The sequence below is a fragment of the Amphiura filiformis genome, chromosome 15 (genome assembly GCF_039555335.1).
Source record: "Amphiura filiformis chromosome 15, Afil_fr2py, whole genome shotgun sequence".
In the NCBI taxonomy this organism is placed as follows: Eukaryota; Metazoa; Echinodermata; class Ophiuroidea; order Amphilepidida; family Amphiuridae; genus Amphiura; species Amphiura filiformis.
In genome coordinates, this window is record NC_092642.1 from 15,217,180 (window position 1) to 15,229,307 (window position 12,128).

At 37.8% G+C, this 12,128-nt stretch overlaps 1 protein-coding gene across 1 annotated transcript in view; it reads left to right on the top strand.

Moving 5' to 3' along the window:
• Positions 1-408: 408 nt before the first annotated feature.
• The window catches only part of LOC140171291 (uncharacterized), a 78,227-nt gene continuing 66,507 nt past the window's right edge, over positions 409-12,128 (top strand). Inside the window, 2 exon segments of the mRNA XM_072194520.1 lie at positions 409-635; positions 4,250-4,477. Coding sequence (XP_072050621.1) covers positions 4,294-4,477 — 184 coding nt within the window. The 5' untranslated portion in view covers positions 409-635; positions 4,250-4,293.

Genomic DNA, 12,128 nt, shown 5'->3' on the forward strand with positions numbered 1-12,128 from the left:
GAGACTCCGGGCGGAGACTAATTGGAGAAGATGACATAAGAAAACAAAAAGGTTGAGTCAGGCCTGGGTTGAGTCTGATCTTGAGGAATGTGAAAGGGGAACAAATAAAAAGCATATGAAAAACAGAACTACTAGGAGTGGGAAACTTGATTCAAGGAACGGCTGTAATGACTCATGACAGGTAGGCCTGATTTGTTCAGTCCCGGTGTTCAGTAAACAATTCTATTTTTGGTCCCTGAATAAATAAATGCTATCCATCTGTACCACTGCTACCAATTTCTCGATTTATAGGCATCAACATCGCCCTCTTTACCAATTGGACAAGGCTTATCGACACTCTCAACCCCCGTGTGCACTCCATCGTTATTTAATTCCACCACCCAGTCGTGTCCTCAGGCAATGGTATGAGAATGTTGACGGGGTCAATGCGGAAGTGTTAGACAAACTTATGACAAACAATACGAGAATACTCCACACAAAATTGCTCCGATTTCCGTCATCAGTGACTCAACCAGATGGATCTTACCATTTCTTGATGTATGTGGATATTATAGTTAACCTAATGGTGCCACAGAAACACACCAATGTATAGAGATTCCAGTGATTTTCACTTCGATCGACTCGGTGAAGAAAAGGTAATGAATCAATTGTCATTCATGCATTGCATTGTCAAGTTCACGGTGTATTGATATGCTGTAGTGCATAGTGCAGTGTTATTTGTGTGGTAATAAGTGGTATCACATTGTAGTATATTAAATGTACTAGGGAATAATTTATTATACAGTACAGGACATGTAATGTACGGTAAATTTAAAATGTAAACTTAATTTGTAATTTGTTTATTATATGCCAAAGGGCCGGTAGTCTGAATAATCAGACCCAGAACAAAATATTAATTTCTGACATGATCGTGTTCTGGGTCTGAACTGTTTCCATTCGAAATCTTGATGCCCAATTGGACAAAAGAAGCACATGGTCCTACTTCACAGTTTTTTAATCCCCTATTCATGTTGCGTGAATCACTCTATTGCTAGCCTATGTGGACCATCCTTTTGATACTTGTCTAGAGTATTTGGACAAGCGGAACAGTTTTGACAGGCCCTTTGTTTACCTCTCTGTTTGTAAACAAACGAGGAGGTCGAAATTGTCCTCCTCGGCGAATACGAAAGGCAACCTAATAGCTGAGCTAATAGTACGGCACTACAAAGGGTCTATTATACAAATATTTACTGCTCATGAGGGATCTGGTGGAATCTATTGGTCCCCGAGGTGAACTGGAGACCGTGAGCCTACTATTTCCCGAGACCACCAGGTCGAGGGAAATAGTAGGCTTACGGTCTCCAGTTCACCGAGGGGAGCAAAAGATTCCACCAGATCCCGAATTTAGAGCAGTAAATATTTGTTTTATATCCTTCATTAATATATTCTTTGTTCATTAATTGGTTAAATAATAGAAAGGCCTTTATCATAGACATATAGGCCTAGGCATAAATGTAGGCTAAGCCCTAGCATAATCAAGGCTAGGCTAGGCTTGCCGTGCTTTGTTTTGATTGAATACATGTAGGCCTACATGCACAAAGCACGTACACAATTGAGTGGCTATAAGCTTACCGTTGTAATGTTGTAACCTCTACAATACCGCCGTGAAACAAGTAACCATGTTCTCTGTTATTTCGCCGTCAATATTAAGATATTGTTCCTGATGTAACTCAGATTATGTCATAAAATTGCCCTATTCGAGGTGCACCTAAGTGCTGCTGCTTGTGTACTTCGCAAGACGACACGACTTGCTACACATTAATACCCCAGAGCCGGTAGCGGTATCCCGCGTATGTGGCGAGTTGCACCGACCACTAGGAACTGCTTGACGCGGCTATGAGGTCATACGCTCAGAGGAGTATAGCAAAAAATATATCCCGGGAAATAGCACTTTGAGTCGGCTTTTTGACTGCTTTGCAAAATAGCAAAACTATTTTTGGTCACATGATACTCGTTTAACCAATTAATGAACGAGAATATATTAATGAAGGATATAAAATAAATTTCAACATTCAACTCCTGACTTCTTGCTCTTTATGGCCCTAGTTCCAGTAACTGTAACTCAGCAGTATCTTCATTTATCATTAGGACGTTTAGAGGTTAATATAAACTGCACATCGGTTATTTGGAGGGCATTAATTGTGAAAAATCTAAACATTTGCATTTTGCCTTTGGAACCGAGGAATATCCCGAGATATTCCGAGGTCCAAAGCAAAATGTTTAGATTTTTCACAATGCCCAGCAATATTACCGATGCTAAGTTATTAAAACCTTGATTCATAACCCGTCACTTTGATCTCTTCACTGTTCAAAATAACAGAAAATTTGCTCCAAAGTTTGTAAAAATAGATGATTTTGACATCTTCCCTTTCCAAAAATCGATCAGGCTAAAACAGAACGACCAATAACAAAAGTGTGTATCACAATCTGTGCAAATATGGTAGCGCTTAATCCTAATACGGCAGCCAACGCACGCACAGTTTGTTCGACGTACAATACGTCGCTCGCGGAGGTTACTAATATTTACTTTCGAACAATTACGCATTTTGCGGTCAATTGTGAGATATTCATATTAACCTCATTAATATACGCGATACATGCGATCCAATAATTTTTATTTATTTGGCAAAACGCCTTGTTTGAATTCCATCAGCTGCGTGAAGCTCCTGATAATTGTGATAATAATAATCGGCGAGCTAAATACACATTGTAGGCGCTGCAGTGAAATACTTATTTTCTTCGTTTATACCTCATTTGTTTGGCTCGAAATTAATAGGGGACAATGCGATCAGAAGCTATCAGTGAAATTAACATTAAAATAGGAATCTATTTTTTATGCACATTATTGCTTTAAAGTGAGTATTTTGTTATTCTAGCATGCTCTTTTTATGACATTTTCCAGATAATATCCATGAAAAAAGCTTATTCCCAAAATTTCATTTGATTCCGACGTTTGCGTGTTATGCATGATGTGTATTAGACTATACCTTGGCGTGTCCAGGCTCTGTTCCTGCGGGGGGCTCAGAGGGGTTTTCAGAGTTATGCCGAGGGCTTAATGATTTTTAACAAAGTGCAGGGGGCTTAAGGCCCCCCCCCCCGGACACGCCACTGCTATAATGTGTTATATTTTGTCGTGTTTTAACAGTGGAAAATAAAATACAAATTTGATGACATTTTGCCAAGTGAATGAATCTGCAAAAAAACTGATGTAGCCTGAGTTTTCCTGTGGTATAAAAGTCTCAACTTTTTTTGGAGAAAAGTAGGGGGGGAGGGAATGAGGCTGTGGATCTCGAAATGCCACTTTAATTGGCTTACACATTTCAACACTCACCCTTGGTGAGCGTATCAGCAGGCTGACAGTGATTTTCACAGGCTTTTGGTCTAAGGACCCAGGCCCACCTCACATCAAGCACGCATACTGTTGAAATTTTGCTTTTATATCATTTTCTGCTTTAGAGAATGAACATAGGTAAGGCCTGGCAAAAAAAGAGATCTCGCTTTTCACACCGCGATTCTTGCTATTAACCAATTATCTCGCTTTTTAAGAAAGTTCCCAAGCAGTTACTATAAAAATGTTGCCATATTATGTCATAATAAAGTTCGCCGAATTCCATGAAATGAACTTCTACATCGGAAAAGTGTGCAGAATTTAACAGTTCTGTTTACAATCCAAACTGACCTAATCTGAATTTTTTTTGATTTTCGTATTTTGGGCATTTTAAAGCTTCTTGTGCCATTTTTTTGGAAAATCTCGCTTTTCAAAATTGTGGATCTCGCTTTTTTACTTCAAAAATTGCGTTTTTGCAGGGGACTGAACCGGGGTACTCAGTACAAATGACCATACGGGACGTGCCGCAAACATGGGTAGCATTTTCAGCCTTCTGGTATATCAATGACCCCCTTTTCAAAGCCTATTTTGGTATACATGTATGAATGGGTCCTTTCTTTCAAAATTTTCTCAATTTTTTCGGAAAACAGCCCAATTTTTCCTTAATCTAGCCAAAATTTTCAAAATTTTCACAATTTTGGTTAAATTCGGACGAAAATTTCGACTTTTGGTATATCAATGGGTCCAAATTTCTTGAAAATTGGTATATTTATGGGTCCACTTCAAAATCTCAGCGCACGTCCCTACCAAAACCAAACTTGAGTACCCCCGGGACTGAACATAGGGGAGTTTCACGTCATGTTTCCCTTTTGTTCTTCACAGATTTTTTTTTTATCCTGCAACAGTACTAGAACCCACCAACCATCATGTTGCAACAGATACTTCGGGATATGTACATAGACCCAGAGTTATTAGCAGAACTATCTGATGAACAGAAAGATATTCTCTTTTGTAAGATGAGAGAAGAACAAGTCAGAAGATGGCATGTAGAGGAAAAGAAATTTGAGAAGGAAAAGAAGAAAAACAAAAAGGACAAAAAGAAGAAAAAAAGTAAGTACATGTGTGTGGATACAGTGAATAAAAGTGAGTAGGATTTTGGGAAAATTTACTAAGGGGCTATGAGTGATTTTGCTAAAACCCTTAGGCCTAATGCTGGAAAACTGTTTTAAAAGAGACAAAAATCTGTAATATTGTAATATTTTAGACACAGCATTTAGCTTTGTGAACTGTTTTCTTGAATAATGATCCGGTTTGCGAACTTTATGAATCATGAATTTTTACCCAAAATAAAAGATGCTGAATTAACGTAAAAAATTTCAAATCCTGATTAGTGTAGGCCTATGGATCCCGGGTATGGATAAACATTGTGTATGTTTAAAACTGGACTTTGGTCCAAATTGAGGGGGCAATTTTTGAGAAATCTCGTAATACCTCTCGCAATTCAAAACAGCTCGATACACTGCATGCAGTCCAAGCTTGCAACCTCTTTCAACAGTGATGTGGCTTCCTGAATGGGGTAAATTACATATGGAGATCATTCCCTGAATGGAAAAGTTGGGACAACAAAAGAATGTAAAAAAATGTATCAGTACTTTTATTATATAGCAAAGAGTTGTAGTTTTTTCCCCTTTGATTGAAGTATATTCAGCGAGGTAACAGAGATTGTACATGACACCAAATATAGCTACACCTGTACATGGACAAAACCCTGAAGTAGTACTTAAAAAAAATTTACATTATGTTGGTATTTAAATATATGAACAGGACAGCTTTTACCATCTCATATTTTGTTTTAATAGTATAAGTATGTGTGTGTAATGTAGTACTTGCTTTATAGCTGGCTATGATAGTATCATATTTTCAGTTTTAACATTGCCAATTAAAGTCATCCAGGAGGAGCAGTAAGGGTATGGTTGCCATTAGTGAGGGCTAAGAATGAGGGGAAGGGGTAGAGATTTCACGTCGCTGCAGAACGCAATTAAGGTTGCCTCATTCAGGTAGTGCACGGTCTAGAAGGGGAGCCCTTTTTACAAGGTACTTGCCTTTCATTATGATGAGCACTTTCATGAGTAGGATCGCATTAAAAAAACCTAAGTCTGTAGGGACTAGGGAGTGATTAGGTGATAGATCAGCCTACTTTGTATTTTTTTTTGCAATTTTTTTGTAATTTTATTACACCTAATGGTACTTAGCTTTTAGTTTAATGATATGTGGCCCCTATTGCTGCAGTGAACTTATTGATGATATAAATGTACATTGTACATATACAGGGTGAGTCAAAAAAAGTGCAATACAGAAAAGAATTCATTTTTATTAACGAACCGAGTTGAACCATTTAGGTTTTAAAACATTTTATAGTTAACATATCCATTAGTGATCTTGTGTGAAAAAATCAAGGAATTAGCATTTACCGTTTTGTTTTTATGACACATTTTATAGCGATACCCAATTTTGATGTTTGTCCAAGAGACACCTAAAATTTGAATGTCAGTCCAGTCTGTGTAAGGTAGATTTGGAACCACTGCCATTTTCTTAACCTCATTGGCATTAAATGAAATGGAGCACCCAAAGTGTTATTGCCCTTGGTCTTGTTTGAAGAGAAGAAACATTATTTGTTGTTATTTTCATTTTCCCTTTATTTTAAAGATGTTTACTCTCTATCAAAACCATATAAATTTGTAGGCGGGTTTTTCAAATGTCAAAATGAAATGAAGTGGAGTGAATTTCAAAATATCCAGTAAGTTGGACATATTGGGATTTATAAAACTGGAGTTGGAGTCGAGTGGGGCATGAAGGACTTAAAGTAATGTTAGAAAGTTTCTTTGAACAGTAAAAAAGAAATAAAAATAACTCAAAAATCAACCTTATTTAAGTTAAAGTCAGATTCAGAGCTGGTGCATTTTGTTCATTGTGTGCTCCCATTCAAAATACACGGTACTTCGTGGACAAATAATGGAATTTGGTATCGCAGTAAAATGACTCATAAAAATGAAACGGTAAAAGCGAGTCACTTCATTTTTTCACAGAGGGTGGCTATTGAGTGTGGCATTTATAGAAATTTTCAATAATGGGAAAGTTCATCTTGGTTCTTACATAAATATCGATTCTTTGCTCTATTGCACTTTTTTTGACTCACCCTGTAGGTCCCATTGTCGTCTACATTTTGCATGCAGGTATAAAATATAGCTATTTTTGGTATGTTTTGTGAAAATAAAGCAGGTTGTTTCGTTTTAGATATTTAAAAAAAAGGAATATTTATACATTGTTAGGGGGCCTAAGTTATAAAATGATAGGTTTATTTTTAGGTTGAATACTTATAGGCTTGCTCACTTGGGATAAGTTGATTCCACTCCCCCACAGCAGGCCTACATTTGTGAAATGTTCAATTTGTAGAGAACAATGGAGAACCTGGAATAAATAAACTATGGCAAGAAATTGGATGCAGTGGCATGGCCAGTGAGGGGGGCAACCCCTATCAAAACCCTGCTTCTCCTGCCCCCTTAAAAATGGAAGTCTGATCTTGTGTCGGGTCTGGGTGCATGGTTGTGATTATTTACAGTGGCGGCGCCATTTTTTGAGGGGGCATTGAGGGGCAAAGTGAATTTCGGGAATTGCCGCAAAAATGTGAAATTTTCGTAATTTTGGGTTTAGTACTGGGGTGGGCAAGAGTTCTGACTGGGGGGCATTTGCCCTCATTGTGCCCCCAGTGGCGCCACCACTGATTATTTACCTTTATTATGAGCATGCCTTATAATTCTCACCAAATGTGATGTCAGTGTCAAAGTTTGATAATATCGTGTCAATGGGTAAATCATCCGCATTCAAAGATACGACATTGCCATATGAAAATCACATCATGATTTAGATAATGTGCAGGCTTATGTAGGCCTATATGACTGTGTAGGCCTCACAACATAATGTGTCTATCTTTCATTATTAGGTGAACTTATATTATTTATTATATATTTCACTGGCGATGACACTGCTAGCACAGTTCAATATGATTAATTGAGTTATTGTCAAGAAACAGTGCTCTAGGAGCATTATACCTTTAGTGCTCCTGGAGCACTTACATTTTAGTGCTCCAGGAGCACATTGCTCTTGACCAGGTGCTCTTGCTTTCCCCAGCCACCTGACCATGTGCCCCATGTTTTTATTTGGTTAGTACAAAATATAATATGTACATGCAGGTCCTACATGTATGTTTTTGTATGTTTTGTTTGTTGTTTGTTTGTTTGTTTGTTTGTTTGTTTTGATGTGCTTGTTTCTTCAAAGCTGCATGTACATGTAATGATGATACAAGCTTAACATATTAAACATAACAACAAGCTTCTTTGCCTATATCTACATGCAAAGTATTCTAGAATACTTGCTACATGTTTGTATATGCAATATAGAAGTAATAGATTCTAAATATAAACACATAAATGAAACCTGATAATGCTGATATAATATGGTTGACTTTATACAGGTAATTCACATTAAATTGCATGTGAGCTAGGCTAGGCCTATGCACTGTAGGTCAGTCAGTCGGACACCTGGAATGTACTAGGGATCAAATGAAAATATGGATGGGCAGGTTTTACTCTGTTTCATGATAAACATAAAAATTATTATCTGGAAAATATTTTGCCCATTAAAATCATGCTTTTCACATTCAGTACCATAGAATTTCATCTACAAGATGCCTCTAAATGAGGGTGTTTTTTTTTGATAAAAGAGACAAAAGGCAGACACGCTCCACAAAAATATTATTTGGAGTTTGAGCAACTATATTAGACTTATATTACTGATACAGGCGGCTGTACAAACATGTATTATTGGAAGACTAATTAATCTATTGTAATGTTTTTGTTGAGGGTGTCTTCCTTTCGCCTTTAACGTTAAAAAAAGAACCCTGATTTAGAGTCATGCTTGTAGCTGGAATTCAACGGTATAGTAGGCCCCTAAGCTCCCCTATATATGGGGACCAAGTGCCCAATGCACAGTTGCGTAGTTTAAGATGGTTCATGTTTCTGTTCATGTCATGCAGGCCTCAAAGAATTCATATTTTATGGAGTTATTTTATAAATTAAATTTTTAAAGAAAATTTGCTCCTTTCCATTGAGTTTTGCTCATTTTATGGAGGGGGGGCTATTTTAGACAAATCGGGGTGAATTGCCCCATTTGCCCATATTCTTTGAGCCCTAAATGCCACATGAAATTTGCTGGTTGAATGTACATGTCCCTGTAAATGTCTGGTTAAATGATGTTTTGTTTTATGCTGTTGGCATGCACATGTGTGAAACCTATATAGGCAGGGTCCAACAATTTGCGCAAAAAAGTGGTGCAAATGATGCAGGAATTGTGTGGTAAGGGACTGTTTGACAAACACTTGTAACGGCGGGCTGATGCAAAAAGGGGGGCCCAGAATTTTTTATCCCTCTGAAGGGAAGGGGGCTTTAAAAATCAACTTAATTTTTCTTGTAGAACAAGAGTTTACACTATTTTCTATGGGGTTGATGCTCATTTTTCATCATGGCTAAAAAGGGGGGCTCTGTAAATAATTTTAGGTCTGAAAGGTTACAAGTTTTTGTGAACGGTCCCTAAAGAACATATTGCTACCACCAGGGGATTGAACCAGGACCCGGGGGAACTCAACTTTACCGAAGTGATGCCTATTCTGATGTGCATATATAAAATGTTGCTTTAAAAATGGGGACATTGGATATAACAAATTGAAAAGGGGGTCATTTGGTGTACAATTGTGAAATAAGGAGTCGGCGTGTAAAAACGTTGGGCCATGGGAGGGGGTCACAATCAGGTACATGTGACTTCAAAAAGAGGTCTAATGACAGGCACATCCCCATCATAATTAGAGAATATTTTGAGTAGTGGATGCCAAGCGCAACTACTTTATAAAAATATTGGACCTGCCTGTCGCCTATCATAGTTAGAGGATAGTCAAAATAAAAATTCCTATCGTTTATTCTCATTCTTAGTCAGTTAAATATTATTTTAATAACTGTAAACTATTTTTATAAAGCAAAAATTAAGTTACCATCATAAAAACTCGCGTGCAATGTTAGCGCGTGCAAGTATTCTGCACTGCGTCTATGCATACAATACGATACATACGCGCACCTCTATGAGTGTGTTACGCGTATGATGACGTGGGGTCGTCTACGGCCTGATAGATGACAACCGAAATCATGCGATTGTCCAATAAGATTATGTGTCTACGTAATAGACCACTCTGACTAAGAATTTTTATGATAGTGCGACCCCCGTAGTTTACACTCTTTCCCATAATTACAATGTATGTACTTGATGTATGTTTTGTGGGATTTCACGAAATGGAAATTGTTTGGTCCTAGAGATGAGCCTACACCATATGAATAGCGAAGATAGAGTAATGTCAAATGTTAATGTCTTCCAGGTATTATTGGGAGTTTACCAATACCATGTGCTTACTGCTTACTGTTGCAATTCAACTTGCAATTTAAAAATAGATCAGTCATTGTGTATGCCTTTCTCTAGGAAATTACCTTTAAGTTTTAGATTGTAGAAAATCCTTCAACAATCAAATGTTAATAGTTTTCAGTTCTGTTATTGTCAAAATTAAAGAAATTGTAAATTAAGGTTGTCATTTGAAAGTCTTAATGTGTAGATTGATGTAGGCCTGTATATTTTATTTGTAATAATTTTCTGAATATTTATTGTGCTGATCAGAGTCACTCTACATGTAGGTCCTTGTACTACATGTACAAAATGTACGTTTGCAAAATGGGTGTGTCCCTCTTCCAATGTAATGGGCAGAAACATGCTGTTGATGTCAAAAGATAGGTTCAGATTCTTAGCCAGGGGGTGCGGGGTGCAACCCCCATAAATCTGCAAAAATGTCTGCTACCAAATGTCTGCTCACCACAAGGGGTAAGGTCTGCTTTTGGCCATGTAGGCTCTTGAAATCAATTGTGAAGGGAACAAACAATGGGCCATTTGGGGGTAAGGTCTGCTTTTGGCCAGAATCATTAGCGCCAATCAGGCTTGAAATGGGGGTGGGCAATCGGCCTGAATGACCAAAAAGTGGCTGAAATTGAAAAGAACAAACAATGGGCCATTTGGGGGTACACATCCCCCCTGTTATCCCCACCACTCCTGAAATAATGAAGATTTCTATTGAAAAGGTCTGTATTAATGGAAAATCTGCACCGCCACAAAAACATTCTGGCTTTGTGCCTGGATATATTTTGAATTAGACCTAACCTAATTTGAGTGATTTCAAATGAACATTTTAGCCAATAATGATTAATGACATGCATTAAGATAATTAGATGAAGATGCAACATACAAGGAGATAAAGTCCCGGGATAAAGGGATAACGTATGCTGCAAAAGATATTACAGAAAGTGTCCGTGTGGGAGAGGTGCCCTTTTAATGAGTAAATTTCCACAAAATATTAATTGAAAATGCATGCCTTTGATATAAATACAATGTCTATATTCATGAATAATACAAAATTTCTCTGAAATGCCACATGTTGGAGAAAACATTGTTTAAATCACCAGACAATTGCTGAATTGCGCTAAACACCATTGTCAGAAAATCATAAAAATGTTCTAACCAAATAATTTGTTTGTTTATAGCATAGCCATTATATACATGAATTAACAAATTATTCAGTTAATTTGTTTTGAATTAAATTTAGCATGGTTTATCCCCGGGGTTAATCAAATTAAAATAGAATTTCTAATGACTTCCAGTTTGTTGTAGTGAATGCATGAGTGGCTCAGCCAAATAAGAAATTGCCACAGTTAAGAATACAGGGTGGGCCAAAATAAAAATTGCCATCCATTTTAGGAAATTATTGTAGTACTAGGCGGTTACCCGTATTTGGCGGTTCTCGGCTGGGCGCGATTACCTGGCTGATGGTGACTGTACCCACCTAGTTTCATGCTCATCCGACATTTTTTGCTAAATTGACCTCAGATGACCCCTGGTGACCCTGAAATGACGTTCCAAAAATTTGGCTCTATATGTTGACTGTATCCACCAAGTTTCATGCCCATACAACAGTATTTACTAATTTGACCTTGGATGACCCCAAAATGACCTGCCAAAATTTGGCTCTAAATGTTGACTGTATGCTCATAAAACAGTTTTTAGTAATTTGACCTCCGGATGATTCCGGATGACCCCAAAATGACCTTCCAAAAATTTGACTCTAAATGTTGACTGTACCCACCAATTTTTGCTGACTGATGCATCAACATTCAAGAGCAGTCTAGTTAGCTCAATTGATCAAGGTGCTATACCAGGGATTCTCAGTGGGCAGCCCGGGGCTAGATCCGGCCCTGGTTCCGGGGTAGTGACTCATTTGTTTATAGTGATATTGGGTGGCTCACCATTTTTAAGAATACAGAATTAGGCCAAAATAAAAATTGCTCCATTTTAGCCCATGGACTAAATGGGGGTTTGTATTTGGCAGGTTCATTATATTGGCCCTCAAACACAAAACACAGATCTTTGAAATGTGTTAAACCAACCGTAGCCTGCATACAGGTAATTAAGAACCCTTGTGCTAGACTCCAATAAGTGAGGGTAGGAGTTCGAACCCTGGCAATGTCAGTTTGCTTTTCTGCTCAAATTGAGTGAGCTTGAAATTCTCCTGGACATAGAACCTACTTGGGGCCACAGCAGTCAGTGACATTCTGTGAAGTCT